The sequence below is a fragment of the Equus przewalskii genome, chromosome 1 (assembly GCF_037783145.1).
Source record: "Equus przewalskii isolate Varuska chromosome 1, EquPr2, whole genome shotgun sequence".
NCBI classification, from domain to species: Eukaryota; Metazoa; Chordata; class Mammalia; order Perissodactyla; family Equidae; genus Equus; species Equus przewalskii.
Window position 1 is genome coordinate 145,586,340 of NC_091831.1, and position 23,459 is coordinate 145,609,798.

Sequence of the window (23,459 nt, forward strand, 5' to 3'; positions counted from 1 at the left end):
ACTAAGACAAACTAGAAAGAAGGACCTGGCCACCCACCTCTGAAAAAATCGGTCATGAAAACCCTATGAACAGCAGTGGAGCATTGTCTGATATAACTCCAGAAGGTGAGAGGATGGCTTGAAAAGACCAGGTGGGGTTCTGCTCAGCTATACACAGGGACGCGAGGAGTCAGAATTGACTTGACAGCACTAAACAACAACAAAAATGCGTAAGTGTGCATATATATAAGTGAAATGAATGACAACAATGATACAAGGGACAAGAGGGAAGAATTAGGATAATTTTGTTATTATAAGGTACTCACCCTACCCTTGAAGTGGTATACTGTTATTTGAAAGTGAACTTGGATTAGTTGTATATTGTAAATTCTAAGATAACCACTAAAAAAAGCAAAAAAAGAAGTATAACTGATATCCTAAGAAAGGAGAGAAAATGGAATCAGATAAAACATTCAATTAAAAACACAAAAGGCAGAAAAAGAGTGGAAGACAAAAACAGAAACAAAGAACAAGGGAAATAAATAGAAAACTAACAAATATGGTAGATATTAATCTAACTACATCAATAATCACTTTGAACATCAATTGTCTAAATGTACCAATTACAAGAGATTGTCAGAGTGGATCAAAACACAACACCCAAATATATTGTCTACAAGAAACCCAATTTAAATATAAAGACACATCTAGATTAAAAGTAACTGAATGGAGAAAAATATACCACGCTAACATGAATCAAAAGAAAGCAGGAGCAGCAAGATTAATTTCAGATAGAGCAGACTTCAAAGCAAAGAAAGTTATCAGGGATAAAGAAGGGCATTATGTAATGATAAAGGGGTCAATTCTCCAAGAGATACTAAGTCTTAACAAGTATGCACCTAATGATGGAGTGTCTAACTACATGAGGCAAAAACTAATAGAAGTGCAAGGAGAAATAGAGAACTCTATTGTCTTAGTTGGAGATTTCAACACTGTTCTATCAAAAATGGAGAGATCCAGTAGGCAGAAAATCAGGGAGGACACAGTTGAACTCAAGAACACCATCTATCAACTGCATGTAAATAACATCTACAGACTACTTCATCCAACAACAGCAGAATATACATTCTTCTCAAGCTGACATGGAAAATTCACCAAAGTAGACCACATTCCACACCATAAAACATACCTTAACAAATTTAAAAGAATAGAAATCATACAATGTTTGCTCTCAGACCATAATGAAATTAAACTAGCAATCAATAACAGAAAGAGAACTGGAGAATCCCAAAATAAAGATTAAACAACACACTTCTAAATAACACAAGAGTCAAAGAAGAAATCTCAAGAGAACAAAAAATATTTTGAACTAAATGAAAACATAACTTATCAAAACTAATGGGATGCAGGGAAAGAAATGTTTAGATGGAAATTTGTAACATTGAATGCACATATTAGGAAAGAAGAAAGGCCAAAATCAATCATCTAAGTTTCTACCTTAAGAAACTAGAAAACAAAGAGCAAATTAAATCCGAAGTAAGCAGAAGAAAAGAAATAATAAAAATTAGAGCAGATCAATGAAACTGAAAACAAGAAATCAACAGGGAAAAATCAATAAACCAGAAGGTGGTTCTCTGAAAAGACCAATAAAATCAAAAAGCCTCTAGCCAGATTGACTAAGAAAAAAAAGAGAGAGGAAACAAATTACTAATATCAGAAACAAAAGAGGGGACTCACTACAAATCCTATGGACATTAAAAAGGTAATAAAGGAATAATATGAACAATTCTACACCCACATATTTCGTAACCTAGATGAAATGGACAATTCCTTGAAAGACACAATTCGCCAGAAACAACATAAGAAATAGACAGTTGGAATAGGCCTATACCTATTAAAGAAACTGAATCAATAATTAATAACCTTCCAAAACAGAAAGCACCAGGCTGATATGGGTTCACTGGTGAATTTTACCAAAGATTTAAGGAAGAAATTATACCAATTCTCCACAATCTCTGTCAGAGGATAGAAGAAAAGGCAATACTACCTAATGCATTCTATAAAGCAGCATTACTCTAATACCAAAACCAGACAGACATTATAAGAACAGAAAACTACAGACTGAGACATTGGTGGGGGCCATTGTTCTGAGCCCTACTCATTGTTCTGAGCTGGTCCAGGCGAGCTGATACAGACACAGGTGGGGGCCATTGAGGTGCGTCCCTTGGGCTGTTAGCCCAGGGGTCTGCCATACCCACTAGAGCACAGATTTAATCCAGTTCAGCCAGGGCAGGCAACCCGCCCTAGGGACTGGCCCCACCTAACAGCAAGCCCTCAGGCTACTTTTCAGCCAGCATTGACTGAATGCCTTGATCCTCTACAGGCAGGCAAAGGTGTCTGCCTCTGTGGGGCAGGACTTGTGTGAGGACCTGGTGAACTGTGGGGAGCATTGGGGCAGAGGTGGGGGCCTCTGCAGTGTGGCGGTGGGGTACGCTCCAGGGGGTTGAGAAGTGTGCACAGACCAGGACTGTGCTGACAGTGTATGTGGTCCAGAGGAGGGGCGAGGCTTATCAGCGGCAGAAGACTTGTGTTTCACAAATAGCCATAAAAAGGATCAGCCCCACCTTCCAAAGCCTGAAACAACTGAGTGCCTCCATGCCAAGGCCTAGCCCGACTCAGCTGCACTCCTAAGAGAACTGACATCAGCCTTGTTGGCCTCAGGCCTATCACAACTGTACGCCCCTGAGCCTAGCAACCAGCTACACTGGGTACCAACCCAATTAAGAGGTCAATTGCAATAAGAGTGTGCTAACAGGTCGGACCAAGATGGCGGAGTGAGTGGTCTTCTTTGTCTCTCCCTCGTCGAATCTACAACTAATTGGACATTCACCGATTAACAAAGGATATCCAGATAGCATCTCAAGATGCCTAAGAGTCTCGTACTACTATACATCGGAAGGCAGACGGAATTCCCCCCAGGAGGAGGTGGAAATAGGTGAAAACTCTCCGACCCCTGACGCCCAGACAGCCTAGTTCCTGCAGGAGGCTCTCTTCCAGCGGACTCCCCCATAGCATTGCCACACACCAAGGGTGGGAGTGTGCACTCACCAGTGGAGTGATGGTGGAAACAGGTGACAAGAGCCCTACTCAAGCCCCCTGCAATTACAGCTAAGCCCAGGGGGAATCCCCAGGGTCCTGCACCCACCGGCAGGGAAGGCCTCCGCTCGCCATTAGCAGGGAGGCTCCGCCCAGAATCCAGAACAAAGGGAAGCTCCAGGCGGATTCCCTGGCACAGCACCAGACCGCAAGCTGCTGCTGGGCCCACGGTCTCCGGCACACGGGTCAGTGCAGGGGGTGCCCGGACTTCCCGTGGACGTGCTTGGGGACAGGGTTGGAGCTCCAGCGCCCAGCTCTGTGGTTCGGGGGGAGGCTCCGGGGTCCTGCACCTCCCTGGCAGGGAAAGCCTCTGCTCACCATTAGCTGGGAGGCCTCACCCAGAATCCAGAGCAAAGGGAAGCTCCCAGCGGGCGGATTCCCTGGCACTGCACCAGACCACCAGCTGCTGCTGGGCCCATGGTCTCCGGCGCACGGGTCGGTGCATGGGGTGCCCGGACTTCCCATGCACGTGCTTGGGGACTGGGTGGAGCTCCAACACCCGGCTCTACAGCCCGGGGGGATGCTCCAGGGTCCCGCACCAACCCAGCAGGGAGGGCCTCTGCTCGCCATTGGCAGGGAGGCCCCGCCCAGCATTCGGAACACCAGGAAGCTCCCTAGACTACAATTCCCCACAAGGCAGCAGCTTACAAGCCACCGCCAGGCCCACGGACTCTGGCTGTGTCCCAGACGAGGCAAGGGGCTCCCAGAGATCCCGTGAGAGTGGAGTGGGGCAGAGTGGAGCTCTGGTGAAACGGCTATGTAGCCCAGAGGGGAACTCCAGGTTCCTATAGCAGCCTCAGCTAAAGTCTCTGCACAGCACTAGTGGAGAGGTCCCGACTGGCAATCGCAAGGCGGGAAGGCCCTGGGGCAAAAGTAGCACAGCTAGGTGAGCTAACGACAGACTGCAGAAGATACCCATAGCTCTGCTGGGACCTGTAGTGGACAAGTGTGATCTTGTGGGCTCTGTTAGGGACAAAGTGGCGATTATAGGTGATCCTGCTCCTGGCTGCTGGGAAAGCCCACAACACCGCTGCAGACCACAAGGAGGGAGTGCGTCTAAGCAGGCTGCAGCAGTAGGCATCAGCAGCCTGAGGCCCCCTTGCGATTGTCCCCACAACCGACGAGGGACCCCACAGGACCACTGTGACTACGAGGAGGGGTCCAGGTCCAGTCAGTAACAGCTGACAGGGTTCCTGGTTAGTGCAGTCTAAACAGCTGCTCCCCCCACACCAGTTGCAACAAGTGGAAGCAGTGACTAAACTCTATCTCTGTGCAGAGGCACAAATCCACACCATCAAGCAGTATTAAAAAAATATATTAAGTCTCCAGAACAGAAGGAAAATGATAAGCACCCAGAAAACAACGCCAAAGACAATGAAATCTATAACCTAAATGACGATGATTTCAAAACTGCCATTATTAAAAAGCTCAACGAGTTAAAAGAGAGTTCAGATAGACAACTCAATGAGTTCAGGAGCTATGTCACAAAGGAGCTTGACGCTATAAAGAAGAACCAATTAGAAATACTGGAGATGAAGAACACAATGGAGGAGATTAAGAAAAATCTGGACTCTCTGAACAGTAGGGTCGATAATATGGAGGACAGAATTAGCAATCTGGAGGATAGGAATATAGAAATGCTGCAGACAGAGGAGGAGAGAGAACTAAGACTAAAAAGAAATGAAGAAACTCTCCGAGAATTATCCGACTCAATTTGGAGATGCAACATAAGGATTATAGGTATACCAGAGGGAGAAGAGAAGGAGAAGGGGGCAGAAGGCCTGTTCAAAGAAATAATAGCTGAGAACTTTCCAAACTTGGGAAGAGAGATGGAACTTCACGTCACAGAAGCCAATAGATCTCCAAACTTTATTAATGCAAGAAGACCAACCCCAAGGCATATAGTAGTGAAACTAGCAAAAGTCAACGACAAAGAGAAAATACTAAGGGCAGCCAGGCAGAAGAAAACAACTTACAAAGGAAACCCCATAAGGCTATCAGCAGATTTCTCAGGAGAGACCTTACAGGCTAGAAGAGATTGGAATGAAATATTCAAAACTCTGAAGGATAAAAACCTGCAGCCAAGAATACTCTACCCAGCAAAAATATCCTTCAAATACAATGGAGAAATAAAAACTTTCCCAGATAAACAAAAGTTAAGGGAGTTCATCGCCACAAAATCTCCTCTTCAAGAAATGCTCAGGAAAGGGGCATTCCTGAAAAATCAGAAAAAGGAAAGGGGTTACAAAATCCAGAACAAAGGAGATAAGCAGAAGGACAATAACACAAAGTAACAGCTCTCCATCAGGACAAAATGCAAAAGAACCGGAAAACAAATGATAAAATGGCAACAGTAGGCCCCCACGTTTCAATAATCACTCTAAATGTGAATGAATTGAACTCTGCAATCAAAAGGCACAGAGTGGCAGGATGGATCAAAGAACAAGATCCAAGTATATGCTGCCTCCAGGAAACACACCTCAGCCCCAAAGACAAACAGAGACTCAAAGTGAAGGGATGGAAGACAATGCTCCAGGCTAATAATGAACAAAAGAAAGCAGGTGTTGCCATACTTATATCAGACAAAGTAGACTTCAAAGCAAAACAGATAAAGCAAGACAAAGAGGGGCAGTATATAATTAATGATAAAAGGGACGCTCCACCAAGATGACACAACACTTATAACTATATACATACCTAACACAAGAGCACCAAAATTCGTAAAGAAACTATTAACAAAACTAAAAGGAGACATCAACAGCAATACAATAATAGTAGCGGACCTCAACACCCCATCAACACCAATGGACAGATCATCCAGAGAGAAAATCAACAAGGAAACTATAGAATTAAATGAAAAATTAGATCAGATGGACCTAATAGATATATATAGGACACTTCATCCAAAAACAGCAGGTTACACATTCTTCTCAAGTGCGCATGGAACATTCTCAAGGATAGACCATATCTTGGGAAACAAAGCAAGCATCAATAAGTTCAAGAGGGTTGAAATAATATCAAGCATCTTTTCTGATCATAATGCTATGAAACTAGAAATCAACTACAAGAATAAAGCTGGGAAAGGGCCAAAAATGTGGAGACTAAACAACATGCTACTGAACAAACAATGGATTATTGAAGAAATCAAACATTATCTGGAGACAAATGAAAATGAAAACACACCGTACCAAATGATTTGGGATGCAGCAAAGGCAGTCCTAAGAGGGAAATTCATTACAATACAGGTTCACCTCAATAAGCAAGAAAAATCTTACATAAACAACCTCAAACGACACCTAACGGAATTAGAAAAAGAAGAATAAACAAAGCCCAAAGTCAGTAGAAGGAGGGAAATAATAAAAATTAGAGCAGAAATAAATGATATTGAATCAAAAAAGACAGTAGAAAGGATCAATGAAACAGAGCTGGTTCTTTGAAAAAATTAACAAAATCGACAAACCCTTAGCCAGACTCACTTAAAAAATAAAGAGAGAAGTCTCAGATAAATAAAATTAGAAACAAGAGAGGAGAAATCACAATAGATAGCGAAGAAATACAAAGGATCATAAGAAAATACTACGAAAAACTATATGCCAACAAATTGAACAACCTAGAAGAAATGGATAAATTCCTAGCCTCATACAACCTACCCAAACTGAATCAGGAAGAAATAGAGAATCTGAATAGACCAATCACAAGTAAAGAAATAGAAACAGTAATCAAAAACCTCTCCAAAAATAAGAGTCCAGGACCAGACGGCTTCTCTGGAGAATTCTACCAAACATTCAAAGAAGATTTAATACCTATCCTTCTCAAACTGTTCCAGAAAATAGAGGAAGATGGAGCACTCCCTAATACATTCTATGAAGCCAACATCACCCTGATCCCCAAACCTGAAAAGGACAACACAGAGAAGGAAAACTACAGGCCAATATCACTGATGAACATAGATGCAAAAATCCTCAACAAAATTTTGGCAAACCGAATACAGCAATATATCAAAAAGATTATACACCATGATCAAGTGGGATTTATACCAGGGACACAGGGATGGTTCAACATCCGAAAGTCAATCAACGTGATTCACTACATTAACAAAATGAGAAACAAAAACCACATGATCATCTCAATAGATGCAGAGAAAGCATTCGACAAGATCCAACATCCATTTATGATAAAAACCCTCAATAAAATAGGTATAGAAGGAAAGTACCTCAACATAATAAAGGCCATATATGACAAACCCACAGCCAACATCATACTCAACGGACAAAAACTGAAACCCATCCCTCTCAGAACAGGAACAAGACAAGCGTGCCCACTTTCATCACTCTTATTCAACATAGTACTGGAGGTTTTGGCCAGAGCAATTTGGCAGGAAAAAGAAATAAAAGGAATCCAAATAGGCAAAAAAGAAGTAAAACTCTCGCTGTTTGCAGACGACATGATCTTATACATAGAAAACCCCAAAGAATCCATAGAAAAACTATTAGAAACAATCAACAACTACAGCAAAGTTGCAGGGTATAAAATCAACATACATAAATCAGTAGCATTTCTATATGCTAACAATGAACTAACAGAAAAAGATCTCAAGAACTCAATCCCATTCACGATCACAACAAAAAGAATAAAATACCTTGGGATAAATTTAACCAAGGAAGTGAAAGATCTACACAACGAAAACTACAAGACCTTCTTGAAAGAAATCGACGACGACATAAAGAGATGGAAACACATTCCATGCACATGGATTGGAAGAATAAACATAGTTAAAATGTCCTTTCTACCTAAAGCAATCTACAGATTCAACGCTATCCCAATCAGAATTCCAATGTCATTCTTTACAGAAATTGAACAAAGAATCCTAAAATTCATATGGGGCAACAAAAGACCCCAAATTGCTAAAGCAATCCTGAGAAAGAAGAACAAAGCTGGAGGCATCACAATCCCTGACTTCAAAACATACTACAAAGCTACAGTAATCAAAACAGCATGGTACTGGTACAAAAACAGGTGCACACATCAATGGAACAGAATTGAAAGCCCAGAAATAAAACCACACATCTATGGACAGCTAATCTTTGACAAAGGAGCTGAGGGCCTACAACGGAGGAAAGAAAGTCTCTTCAACAAATGGTGCTAGGAAAACTGGACAGCCACAGGTAAAAGAATGAAAATCAACCATTCTTTTCCACCATTTACTAAAATAAACTCAAAATGGATCAAAGACCTAAAGATTAGGCCTGAAACAATAAGTCTTCTAGAAGACAATATCAGCAGTACACTCTTTGACATCAGCTTCAAAGGAATCTTTTCGGACACCATAACCCCTCACATGAGGGAAACAATAGAGAGAATAAACAAATGGGACTTCATCAGACTAAAGAGCTTCTTCAAGGCAAGGGAAAACAGGATTGAAACAAAAAAACAGCCCACTAATTGGGAAAAAATATTCACAAGTTATTTATCTGACAAAGGGTTAATCTCCATAATATACAAAGAACTCACACAACTCAACAATAAAAAATCAAACAACCCAATTACAAAATGGGCAGGGGACATGAACAGACATTTCTCCAAAGAAGATATAAGGATGGCCAGTAGACACATGAAAAGATGCTCATCATCACTAATCATCAGGGAAATGCAAATCAAAACTACACTAAGATATCACCTTACACCTGTTAGAATGGCAAAAATATCCAAAACCAAGAGTGACAAATGTTGGAGAGGCTGTGGAGAAAAGGGAACCCTCATACACTGTTGGTGGGAATGCAAACTGGTGCAGCCACTATGGAAAACAGTGTGGAGATTCCTCAAAAAGTTAAGAATAGAAATACCTTATGACCCAGCCATCCCACTACTGGGTATCTATCCTAAGAACCTGAAATCAGCAATTCCAAAAGTTCCATGCACCCCTGTGTTCATCACAGCATTATTCACAATAGCCAAGTCATGGAACCAACCTAGGTGCTCAGCAACTGATGACTGGATAAAGAAGATGTGGTATATATATACAATGGAATACTACTCAGCCACAAAAAAGGACAAAGTCGTCCCATTCACAACAACATGGATAAACCTTGAGGGTATTATGTTATGTTGAGTGAAATAAGCCAGACAAAGAAAGACGAACTCTGTATGACTCCACTCATAGGTGGTAGTTAATATATGGACAAAGAGAACTGATCGGTGGTTGCCAGGGGAAAGCGGCGGGGGGAGGGCACTAGCGGTGAAGTGGTGTACCTACAACATGACTAATAATGATGTACAACTGTAATTTCACAAGGATGTTAACTTTCATAACCTTAATAAAAAAAAATGTTGGGGAGGGGTCAGTCCAATGGTGTAGTGGTTAAGTTCGCGTACTCTGCTTCAGTAGCCCAGGGTTTACAGGTTCATATCAAGCAAAAACAGGAAGATTGGCAACAGACATTAGCTCAGGGCCAATCTTCCTCATTCAAAAAAAATAATACTGGGGAAAGAGAAGCCTCTGAAATTACACACTTCCAAAAACCGACATACAAAAATCTCAACTAGAGTCCACAGTAGTTCAGAAGAATTAGTAATAACTATTATTCACTTAAAGTATACTATGCGCTAGAATGCTTGTACTAAGCCTTCAATACCTCGTTTAATCTTCAAAAAAACCCTCAACATATGGAATAATTTGGATTCTCACATACTCCTCCTAGAGAATCCCACTCCTAGAGAAATTCTCATACATAAGCACCAAGAGACTTAAGAATGTTCAGAGCTGCACTCTTCATAATAATGAACATCTGGAAACAACTCAACTGTCTGTCAACGGTAGAATAAACCATAGAGCATTCAGACAGCAGGAAAAAAATGAATGAAACAAAGCTGTATACATTTACATGAGTGAATTTTAAAACAAAGATATAAAGATGAGCAAAATAAGAAAATCTCAGAAGAATATAAAAACGTTATCATATTGTATGTGGATATCAGTAACAGACAAAACTTAACAATATATTGCTCCAGGATACATTCATAGGTGGTAAAACTATAAATGCAAAGACTGATTATCAAAAAATTCAGCATAATGGTTGTATCTAGAGGGAGGGGTATATGTCGGCCTTCAAAGGTACTGTAATTTCTATTAATCTGGACGGCAGGCACATGGACGGGTGCTTGTATTACTATTACTTTTTTGCTTATACAAATGTTTTATATGTGCTTCTTTTGTATGTGTAATATATTTAATAATTTTTAAAAATGTAAACCCCGCTGGATTGGCATAATGCCAACTTTACAGATAAGAAAAAAAATTATGTAAATTGTCCAAAGTTAATACCACAGCCATAAGTTGCTGAATCAAAACCTGAAATCAAATTTGCCAAATTTCAAAAGCTATGCTCTTTCCTCCATATTATATAACTTCCACTCTACCAACTTGACACTAATACCCATGTATACAACTACTACTAGCACTGGAACTTTGTGACTTAGGTGATTGAGGAACAAATCACCAATCTTTGCTAATAAAAAAATACACAAATGTAAAGCTACTGATCAACTGGCAACAGAACCAGTGCTATTGTTTTCCAGTGTTAATGATGTTCCTCTTACAACTTTTCACACTTGCAAATACATGGCCATGATTAAAGGTTTAGCTTTACTCAAGCTAACTGACCTGTATTAGAATCAAACCAATTAAATAACCCTACATTTCACTAGCATCTAGCACTAAACAAATGATCCACTGACACCAAGATTTTCAGTTTCTTCATTTATATGTAAGCACTGCTAAAATGCAGCAGAGAGAAGGTAAGCTAAGGAATCCTGGAGTTCAAATGCTGAAACTGCCATTTATGAGCTATTTTGACCCTGAGCAAATTACTTTACCTCTTTGAGCCTGTTTTGTATCTCACAAAATGGATGTGTTACCCCCCATATTTGTTTGTTGTCAGAATTAACTGAGATAATACAGGACAAAATTTTTAGGTCACTGCGCTGTATTTCACAGATGGTCAATAAACGTTCATTTCCTTCCTTTATTGTAGGAATGAGAAAGAAAAAACAAATTGAGAAGCAAAAAGCCAGAAAAACAAAAAGAAAGTAGAAGAAACTTTAAGAATAACAGTTTTCTAGGCAAAAATATGAATAATTTAGTGGAAATAAAGATTTCCCTCCATGAGCAGCAACAGTAAATATAAACAAAATTCAGCTCTCGAGATTCTATTTCCTCTATATTTCTTTGATGAAGATGAGAACTTTAGAGTCATTGAAAGGGAGCATTTCCTCAGAGATCCTATAAGGATTAAGGTTAAATTACAGAGTTTCTGATCTGTTACTTATTTTACTATGCTGAACGATTTTTTCAAATTATAAAACAGCTCAGCAATGTATCACACAGCAGGGATTGTAAACCAAATCCTTTACCTTTTTGATTCAGGAGGCTGTCTCTTCTTTATCATTTCACGGAGCCTTGCAGCTGACTGCAAAATACACAAAACATATACACATAAAAATATTATCTTATAACTCCATAGCTTACCTTTTAAAATATTAAGAATCTGCTACTATAATCACACTAAACTAAGATCTGTTCAGGAAATAAAGATCCCTAAGACATGACACCTGATCTTGGTAGTAGACAGGAGACAAACATACTACAAATAATAAAGGCAAGTATATAATACTCCCTAAAGTACTGACATTCTGATACATTGGAGCAGGTTGCTAATGAGTCTACATTTAATCAAATATACTATTACAAATTAAAAGGTTTAACTTCTTTTATAGGCAATCCTACTTTGACATTTTCCAGAAAAACTCCTATAGGTTATATTCCGTAAATTGTTAATTAAAATGAAATAGGGAGATCCTTTGTCTAAATTTCTGATGAATTTTCAACTGTTAGTGACTCAACAATTTAGTTCCTTACATTAACTCACCCTCCCTCCCCTCAAGATGCAAACACACACTGAGTATTTGGGAATCTGGTATTCAGAAAAATCAATTATTTAACAAAGGTAAGGGTTTGATGTCTTTTGGGGAAAACATCACCCACCCTCTAAACAGCTATCCTCCCACACCTAGACGTTCTACCCTCATTGTGAAGACATCAATGTAAATTATACCTTTAACTATAAAACATTAGCATACTTCTGGCTATTTATACTTAAAGCTTTGCATACAAAGCATATTCCCATCTATTCTTAAAGTTTAAGATTTAAAAAAAACAAATAAACAGTAAAAGCTTGTCCTCCCACTCCTCTACCACACCTCCTTCAAAGCATCCCTCCCAACTTCTCCTTTATCCTTTAGTTTAAAGCAACAGCTTGGAACATACCCTGTTTCTTTGAGTCCAAGACAACCACTCATAAGATACCATTATTTTATATACTACCAAAAGGGGGGAAAAATTGCCAGTTATAGTTTTAGGATGCCAATTTCAAAAATATTAAAATGAAATAAAAATGTCTCAGAACCAATAAAATATGGTAACATCTTTCTATTAAGTGCAAAACCTGCTCCTAATTTTACCCTCCCTCCTCTGACACTGTGAAACTTGATACTATGAGTATTTTATTGACATACTAGAGAGAGGAATGGCATCTTGGTTTTAATTAGAAACTCCACACAAACCTCAGACAACTGAAGAGAAGCAAAGAAGTTTGCATTTTCTGATATGTTCTTCAGCCTCTTCCTTTCGTACGGCGACAATCCTGAAAAATCATCCTATGAAATTACACCAAAAAGATTCTGTTACTTTACATAATCCATAGCAAAAGCACCTCACAAAACTAGGTGTCAAATTCTCTGCATGTATACTTTCCTTCAAATTGCATCTGCTCTATTCATTTCACACTATCTTAGCAAATAGCACATAATCTTTGCTGCATTGGATACTGAGTGAAAGAGTTTGAATTTGTCATGATCACAAGATATCTGTAAGGCTTCCCAATTAAATAACAAGTGCTCTGATATCAGAAGTCAAGTAGTATAATCTAATAGTGAATTATTTCCTATTGGCCATTAATTGTACTCTTACTCAAAGTTATCTTTTTACTAAACAAAAAAAAAAGAACTCAATAACAAAATATTTTAAACTCATTCAAAGAGTTAAGGAAATTCAGAAAGAAGAAAAAAAAATGAGAGAGAGAAACATATGGGCAGAAAAGACAATAAAACTAGAAAATCAATCTTGGAGGTCCAATATCCAACTAAGAGTTGTAGGGGTAAAAAAAGAAGCAGAGAAAATGGAGGAGAGAAAATTATTAGGGAAATAAAACAAGCAAGTGTCTCAGGAAGTTACTATAAGCTGCACTTCACCAAAATGAGAGAATAAACCAAGAAAGAGAAAAAGACAGGATCTAGGCTACAGAAGTTTCAGCACAGGAGAGATAAAAGAGAAATGAAATTCAAAGGAAAATGGGCAAAACAAGGCCAAAAAAGAGTAAAACAGTCCAGAATGACATAGGAAGATGGAGGGCCTCAGGAAGTATTTCACAAAGAAAAAAATACGTATATGAAGCCATTATAATTCTTTGATTTATACTGAGAAATTTTAACAAGTCTGCTAAAGCTTGGGCTGTACCCCATAAGGATGTGGAATGGGAAAGTGTGTGGGAGGGAGACACAGGTGTGTAAAAGGTGTGGTGTAAGTGAAACAAATCCTCATTTTCCACAGTAAATCAACAGGTAAAGTGGGGGGAAAAGCTAAAAAGGCTGAAAGTGCAATTTGCCTATTGAGCAGCAATCACAAAGTATATGGCATAAATTTGCTGGCTGTTTTGATTTGTTTCTGTGTATATGCGTGTGTACATATGGAATTACCTCTGTGTGAGTATATATGTACATATACACATGTAGAATTACATGAATTAAACATGTATGTACGTGTATTACTTTGACCAAAATCAAGATTTTTCTCACACACACACAAAATAATAGTGATGGCAAAAGTGAAAGGTTATTTTGTCACTGCCTTTAAAACCGCTTCTCAGGGAAAAACATTATCGCCATCATCAAAGACTTCCTAAGAATCTATTTCAAAATGCTGCATTCTGAGAGTAAAGGAACAAATTTAAATGATTCTATTTACCACAGAAAAAATTAAAATTTACTAAGAAAAATCATCAGATAGTTTTTCTAAGAGGTATATGTAATCCAAACTATTCTCACCCATTACCTACCTCTCAAAAACTTGCAACATGAGCAAGACCAAGCAAACAACATCAGAAAAAGTGGGCTCTCAAAGCAAACATATTATAGGAAATAGAAATTAAAAAAAAAAAAACCACTATCTTCAGAGACAATTGAAAAGTTACTGCATCCACAAAACAAGAAAGGGATGCAATGTTTACAAATAAATCAAAGAAAAAAAATAAATGGAATTAAAAATGTGCTTGATGCCAAAATTCACAAGCTATATGAATCCATTTATATAACATTCTCAAAATGACAAACTTGCAGAGACAGAAAACAAATTAGTGGTTGCCAGGGGTTAAGGATGGTGAGAGGGAGGGTGGTGGGCATAACTATAAAAAGGTAGCCTAAGGGACATCTCTGTGGAGATGGAATAGTTCTGTATCTTGATTGTGGTGGTGGTTACATGAATCTACACATGTGATAAAATGATAAAGAACTATACACACGCCTTGTACCAATGTAAATTCCCTGGTTTTGATATTGTAATATAGTTATATAAGATGTACCCATTGGGAAAAAGTGGGTGAAGGGTACATGAGACCTCTCTGTACTATTTCTGCAAATTGCTATGAACCTATAATCACCTTGAAATAAAAGTTTTTTAAAAATAGACATTTCTCGGGGCCAGCCCCATGATGTAGTGGTTAAATTCAGAGTGCTCTACTTCGGCAGCCCAGGTTCACGGGTTCAGATCCCCAGCGCAGACATATACCACTTGTCAGCCATGCTGTGGCAGCAACCCACACACAAAATAGAGGAAGACTGGCATAGATGTTAGCTCAGGGCTAATCTTTCTCAAGCAAAAAAAAAAAAAGAGGAAGATTGGCAACACATGTTAGCTCAGGGTGAATCCTCCTCAGCAAAAAAAAAAAAAATATATATATATATATATACATTTCTCACAGCTAACATCATACTTAATGGTGAAAGACTGAAAGCTTTTCCCCTAAGGTCAAGAACAAGACAAATATGTCTCCTCTCATCACTTCTATTCAACATAGAGCTGAAGGTTCTAGCCAACACAATTTAGGCAAAAAATGAAACAAAAGATATCCAGATTAGAAAGAAGAAATAAAACTATCTTAATTGCCAATGACATGATCTTATAAATAGAAAGTCTTAAAGAATCCACACCAAAAAAAATTAGAATAAGTGACCTCAGCAAAGTTGCAAGACATAAGACCAATATACAAAAATCCGTTTTATTTGTAGTACACTAGCAATGAACAATCAGAAAATGAAATTAAAAGAACAATACCATTATAATAGTATAAAAAATAATAATATCCTTTGGAATAAATTTAATCAAAGAAGTGCGAGGCTTGTACACTGAAAACTACAAAATAATGAAGGAAATTAAAGAAGACCTAAGTAAATGAAAAGACATCCATGTTCACAGGTTGGAAGACCTAATATTGCTAAAATGGCAATACTCCCCAAATTGATCTAGAGATCCAATGCAATCTCTATCAAAACCGTAAATGCCATTTTTGCAGAAATGGACAAGCTAAAACTCATATGGAAACACAAGAGACCCAGAATAGCCAAAACAATTTGGAAAAGAACCAAGTTATAGGACTCATACTTCTGATTTCAAAACTTACTACAAAGCTACAGTAATTAAAACAATTAAAACTGGCATAAGGATAGCATATAGATCAATGGAATAAAACTGAGAGTCTAAAAATAAACCTATACACCTAAGGTGAGTTTATTTTCAACAAGGCAGCCAAGACCATTCAATGGGAAAGAATAGTCTTGCCAATCACTGGTTCTGAGAAAAATAGATATCCACATGCTAAAGTATGAATCTGGACCCTTATCTCACATCATATACAAAAATTAACTCAAAATGGATCAAAGACGTAAACGTAAGAGTTAAAACTAGGAAATTCTTAGAAGGAAATACAGGTGTAAATCTTCATAACCCTGGGTTAGGCAGTGGTTCTTAGATATGACTCCAAAGCAAAAGCAACAAAAGAAAAAATTGATAGGGGGCCGGCCCCGTTGTCTAGTGGTTAAGTTTGGCACACTCCACTTCAGCAGCCCAGGTTTGGTTCCCAGGCAAGGTCCTACACCACGTTTCCACAGCCATGCTATGGCAGCAATCCACATACTAAATAGAGGAAGACTGGCACAGATGTTAGATCAGGGAGAAACTTCCTCAAGCAAAAAGAGGAGAATTGGTAACAGATGTTAGCTCAGGAAGAATCTTCCTCAGCAAAAAGAAAAAAAATTGATAAACTGGACTTAAAATTAAAATTTTTTAATTAAAAATAAGTTAAAATTAAAAACTTCTGTATGTCAAAGGACATTATCAAGAAAGTGAAAAGACAGTAATAATGGCATAGTGCCCAGAATATATAAAGAACTCTTACAATTCAATAATAAAAAGACAACTTAAGTTTTTAAATGTGCAAAGGAGCTGAATAGACATTTCTCCAAAGTACAAATGGCCAATAAGCACATGTAAAGATGCTCAACAATATTAGTCATTAGAAAAAGGCCAACAAAAATCACAAGGAGGGGGACCAGCCCAGTGGCGCAGTGGTTAAGTTCACACTTTCTGCTTCAGCAGCCTGGGGTTCGCTGGTTCGGATCCCGGGTGCAGACATGGCACCACTTGGCAAACCATGCTGTGGCAGGCATCCCACATATAAAGTAGAGGAAGATGGGCACGGATGTTAGCTCAGGGCCCATCTTCCTCAGCAAAAAAAAGAGGAGGACTGGTAGCAGATGTTAGCTCAGGGCTAATCTTCCTCAAAAAAAAAAAAAATCACAAGGAAATACCACTTCACATCCACTAGGATGGCTATAATAAAAAACACAAACAATTAAGGACATGATGTGAAGTGAAATAAACTAGTCACAAAAAAGACAAATACCATATGATTCCGCTTATACGAGGTACCTATAGTAGTCAAATTTATAGACAAAGGTAGTTGCCAGGAGCTAGCAGGAAGGGAGCAATGGGTTGTTTAATGGTTTCAGTACTGCAAGATGAAAAGTTCTGGAGATTGGTTTCACAACAATGTAAAGGTACTTAACACCACTGAACTGTACACTTACAAATATTTAAGATGGTAAATTTTACATTGTGTATTTTACCATAATTAAAATTGTTTTAATTTTTTAAAAAGACAAACAATAACAAGTATTGGCAAGGGCAGAGAGAAACTGGACCCCTAACACATTGCTGGTGGTACGTGAAAAATGGTGCAGCCAGTTTGAAAAACAATTTGACAGTTCTTTAAATAGTTAAGCCCAGAGTTACCATATGAGCCAGCAATTTCACTCCTAGGTATATACCCAAGAGAATGGAAACCCTATGTTCACACAAAATCTCATAAGTAAATGCTCATGGCAGCACTATTCATAATAGTGAAAAAGTGGAAACAACCCAAATGTCCATCAGTTGACAAAAGGATAAACAAAATGTGGTATATCCATACAACGAATTATTATTCAGCCATTAAAAGGAATGAAGAGCCAGCCCTGATGGTCTAGTGGTTAAAGTTCGGCACACTCACCACTCTGGCAGCCTGGGTTCAGTTTCCGGTCGCAGAGCCATACCACCAGCTTGCCAGTTGCCATGCTGTGGCAGTGGCTCACATAAAAGAACCAGAAGGACTTACAGCTAGGATATACAACCATGCACTGGGGCTTTGGGGAGAAGAAAAAATAAAATAAAAGGAATAAATTACCAATAGATGCTGCAACATGAATGAACCTTGAAAACATTATGTTAAGTGAAAGAAGCCAGACATAAAAAGCCACATATTATATGATTCCATTTATATGAAATGTCCAGGGGCCTGCCCCGTAGCCGAGTCGTTGAGTTCGTGCACTCCACTGCAGCAGCCCAGGGTTTTGCCGGTTTGAATCCTGGGTGCAGACATGGCACCGCTCATCAAGCCATGCTGAGGCGGTGTCCCACATGCCACAACTGGAAGAACCTACAACTAAAATATACAACTATGTACCAGGGGGCTTTGGGAAGAAAAAAGAAAAAAATAATAAAATAAAATTGAAATGTCCAAAATAGGTAAATACAGAGACAAAAAGTAGATTAGTGGTTTCCAAGGCTGGAAGTGGGAGGGGTTGGCAGTGACTGCTGAGTATGGGATTTCTTTTTAGACTGTTGGAAATGTTCTGGAAATGGCTGGTGGTGATGGTTACACAACCTTGTATATATATAGCAAAAACCAAAAAATTGCATACTTTTAAATAGTAAATTTTGTTAGGTGAATTATATCTCAATAAAAAATAAATCGGACCAGTGGCATAGTAGTTAAGTTTGCACCCTCTGCTTCAGTGGCCCAGGGTTTGCAGGTTCAGATCCCGGGTGCAGACCTAGCACCACTCATCAAGCTGTGCTGGGGTAGCATCCCACATAAAACAGAGGAAGATTGGCACAGACATTAGCTCGGCAACAATCTTCCTCAAGCAAAAAGAGGAAGATTGGCAACAGATGTTAGCTCAGGGTCAATCTTCCTCATAAATAAATAAATAAATGCCTGATGAGAAAACTAAATATTTGCCTCATCTCAAAGCATCTCTCTTAAAATATTAGTAACTACTGGGCTAGCCCCAGTGGCCTAGTGGTTAAGTTCAGTGTACTCCACCTCAGCAGCCCAGGTTCAGTTCCTGGGCACAGAGCTACACCACTTGTCTGTCAGTGGCCAAGCTGTTGTGGCAGCTCACATACAAAACAAAGAAGATTAGGGCTGGCCTGGCGGCACAGTTGTTAAGTTTGTGCACTCCACTTCGGCAGCCCACGGTTCACTGGTTCGCATCCCGGGCACAGACCTATGCACACTTGTCAAGCGATACTGTGGCAGGCATCTCACATATAAAATGGAGGAAGATGGGTACAGATGTTATCCTAGGGCCAATCTTCCTCAGAAAAAAAAGAATAAAACATTTTTTTAAAAAAGAGCAAGATTGGCAACAGCTGTTAGCTCTGGGCAAATCTTCCTCAGCAAAAAATAATATTACTAACTACAAAGAGAACAATAGTAAGTTTACATTGGAGAATCCTGGCAGACACTACCTTAGCCAAGTGATCAAAGTTGACACCACCAGTAAAACATATCAACATCATGTACACCCTGATATGATGCACTGAGGAGGGTACATTCACTTCTGCGGTATCCTCCCCAAAAATCCAAAACCTTAATCTAGTCATGAGAAAACAGCAGACAAACCCAAATTGAGGGACACTATACAAAATAACTGTCCAGTACTCTTCAAAAGTGTCAAGGTCACTAACACATTCTATGAGGCCAACATCACGCTGATACCAAAACCTGACAAGGACACCACGAAAAAAGAGAACTACAGGCCAATATCACTGATGAACATAGATGCAAAAATTCTAAACAAAATTTTGGCAACCCGAATTCAGCAATTCATCAACAGGATCATACATCAGGATCAGGTGGGATTCATACCAGGGACACAGGGATGGTTCAACATCTGCAAATCGATCAACGTGATACACCACATCAACAAACTGAGGAATAAAAACCACATGATCATCTCAATAGATGCAGAGAAGGCATTTGACAAGATCCAACAGCCATTTATGATAAAAACTCTGAACAAAATGGACATAGAAGGAAACTACCTCAACATGATAAAGGCCATATATGACAAACCCACAGCCAACATCATACTCAATGGGCAAAAACTGAACACCATCCCCCTGAAAACAGGAACGAGACAAGGATGCCCTCTATCACCACTCTTATTTACCATAGTACTGGAGGTCCTGGCCAGAGCAATCAGGCAAGAAAAAGGAATAAAAGGAATCCAAATAGGGAGGGAAGAAGTGAAACTCTCGCTGTTTGCAGATGACATGATCTTATATATAGAAAACCCCAAAGAATCCATTGGAAAACTGTTAGAAGTAATCAACAACTACAGCAAAGTTGCAGGGTATAAAATCAATTTGCATAAATCAGTAGCATTTCTATACTCCAGTAATGAACCAACAGAAAAAGAACTCAAGAATACAATACCATTCCCAATCGCAACAAAAAGAATAAAATACCTTGGGGTAAATTTAACTAAGGAAGTGAAGGACTTATATAATGAAAATTACAAGGCCTTTCTGAGAGAATTGGATGACGACATAAGGATATGCAAAGACATTCCATGTACATGGATTGGAAGAATAAACATAGTTAAAATGTCTATTCTACCTAAAGCAATCTACAGATTCAATGCCATCCCAATCAGAATACCAATGACATTCTTTACAGAATTAGAACAAAGAATCCTAAAATTCATATGGGGCAACAAAAGACCCCGAATTGCTAAAGCAATCCTGAGAAAAAAGAACAAAACGGGAGGCATCACAATCCCTGACTTCAAAACATACTACAAAGCTACAGTAATCAAAACAGCATGATACTGGTACAAAAACAGGTGCACACATCAATGGAACAGAATTGAAAGCCCAGAAATAAAACCACACATCTATGGACAGCTTATCTTTGACAAAGGAGCTGAGGGCAGACAATGGAGAAAAGAAAGTCTTTTCAACAAATGGTGCTGGGAAAACTGGAAAGCCACATGTAAAAGAATGAAAATTGACCATTCTTTTTCACCATTCACCAAAATAAACTCAAAATGGATCAAAGACCTAAAGGTGAGACCTGAAACCATAAGGCTTCTGGAAGAAAACGTAGGCAGTACACTCTTTGACATCAGTATTAAAAGGATCTTTTCGGACACCATGCCTTCTCAGAGAAGGGAAACAATAGAATGAATAAACAAATGGGACTTCATCAGATTAAAGAGCTTCTTCAAGGCAAATGAAAACAGGATTGAAACAAAAAAACAACCCACTAACTGGGAAAAAATATTTGCAAGTCATATATCTGACAAAGGCTTAATATCCTTAATATATAAAGAACTCTCACAACTCAATCACAAAACATCAAACAACCCAATCAAAAAATGGGCTGGAGACATTAACAGACATTTCTCCAAAGAAGATATAATGATGGCCAATAGGCACATGAAAAGATGCTCATCATCGCTGATCATCAGGGAAATGCAAATCAAAACTACACTAAGATATCACCTTACACCCGTTAGAATGACAAAAATATCTAAAACTAATAGCAACAAATGTTGGAGAGGTTGCGGAGAAAAAGGAACCCTCATACACTGCTGGTGGGAATGCAAACTGGTGCAGCCACTATGGAGAACAGTATGGAGATTCCTCAAAAAACTAAAAATAGAACTACCATACGATCCAGCCATCCCACTACTGGGTATTTATCCAAAGAGCCTGAAGTCAGCAATCCCAAAAGTCCTGTGCACCCCAATGTTTATTGCAGCACTGTTTACAACAGCCAAGACGTGGAAGCAACCTAAGTGCCCATCAACAGACGAATGGATAAAGAAGATGTGGTACATATATACAATGGAATACTACTCAGCTGCAAAACAGAACAAAATCATTCCATTTGCAATAACATGGATGGACCTTGAGAGAATTATGTTAAGTGAAATAAGCCAGCGAGAGAAAGATAATCTGTGTATGACTCCACTCATATGAGGAATTTAAAACTATGGACCAAGAACAGTTTAGTGGATACCAGGGGAAAGGTGGGGTGGGGGGTGGGCACAAAGGGTGAAGTGGTGCACCTACAACATGACTGACAAACATTAATGTACAATTGAAATTTCACAAGATTGTAACCTATCAATAACTCAATAAAAAAAAAAAGTGTCAAGGTCACGAAAGACTGAGGAACTGTCACTGACTGGAGGAGACTACAGAGACATGACAACTAAATGCACTGTGCAATCCTCGACTGGAAACTGGAATAGAAAAAGGACATTAGTAGAAAATCTGGTAAAATCCTTATAAAATCTGTACTTTTGTTAACAATATTGTACCAAGCTAAACTTCTTAGTTTGATAAACATTCTATGATTATATCTGCTATTAACATACGAGGAAGCTGGGTGAAAGATATACAGGAATTCTCTCTACGATATTTGCAACTCTTCTGTAAGCCTAAATTTTTCTCAGAATTTAAAAAAATTAATGTTAAGAAATGCCTTATGAAGTTAAAATATTTAATACAAGGGCTGAGAGATAAAATTTAGTAAATTTCCCAGAAAATAGAATAAAATTCTAAACTCAAAGGCCAAGACACTTGTTTGTGATGTGACAAAAACCTTATTTCATGTGGAAAGAAATAAACTTTGGAAACTAAATACCGTTCCTAAAGCATGGTACCACAAAGCCTTAATCATTTTACTCCAAAAAGATAATTAACTAAAGGGGAGAGACAAAAGAATGAAATGTTCTATAAAAGATGTTAGATCTTTCAGTTTGTCCTAAGACAACATGCTGCGCATTTATGACTCTGCTTGACTATCTCCAGTACTCACTGCCTCATGTTCTAATTTCTGACCCTATTTGCTTATAGCAAACTAAAATCTGTTTTACATTAGCCTCATATACTTAAAATTTACAGTCTAAGAGGTCATATCCAGTGGTTCTCAAAGTGCAGTTCTGGACCAACAGCGTCAGGTCTCTAGGAAACGTATGTTAGACATGCAAATTCTATACCCAACTCCCAAACTTCTGGATCAGAAACTCTGGTGGTGGAGCCCTGCGATGGAGTTTTAACAAGACCTCCAGGTAATTCTGATACGGGCTAAAGTTTGAGAACAACTGATCTAATCCAATCCCCTCACCGTAGACATGATTTGCTTAAAGGCACAAGGTTTCTTAGAAGAGGCCATACCTAAAACCTAGGCTTCCAACCCCCAGTCCAATGCACTCATGACCTACCCCACACTGTCCACCAAAGGTGCTAATTCTTACCTCTGGGACAATAAAGCACAAACTGAATTCCTATTTCATAACAATACCACCTCAATTATCGTATCTCCCTTTCCCTACCATCATTTTCTGTTCCCCTAGTTCCATCAACTTTTTGTCATGTGGTATGGTTTTATCTTGTCTTGAATAAAACGTGTCACTTTAAATGAAGTACAACACTCCTGGTAGGCAATAGAAACCAAAAGAGTTAGATGCCTAATTCCTTAAACTGATTCAAACTATTATTCTAAATAGAACTAATAAGTGTTTCTCATGTATCCTCTTTA

The 23,459-nt window shown here is 38.7% G+C and overlaps 1 protein-coding gene across 5 annotated transcripts in view; it reads right to left on the bottom strand.

Annotated features, from left to right (window-relative positions):
- The window catches only part of WDR76 (WD repeat domain 76), a 59,653-nt gene that overhangs the window by 32,780 nt on the left and 3,414 nt on the right, over positions 1-23,459 (bottom strand). For all 5 annotated transcript variants that reach the window (XR_011528958.1, XM_070581935.1, XM_070581924.1 and 2 more), the window contains 2 exons: positions 12,754-12,846; positions 11,545-11,600 (listed from right to left, as the gene is read on the bottom strand). Coding sequence is in view for 4 of the 5 variants with exons in the window: in XM_070581935.1 (XP_070438036.1) it covers positions 11,545-11,600; positions 12,754-12,846 (149 nt within the window). In the remaining variant the exon portion in view is untranslated. The remainder of the gene's footprint in view (positions 1-11,544; positions 11,601-12,753; positions 12,847-23,459) is intronic.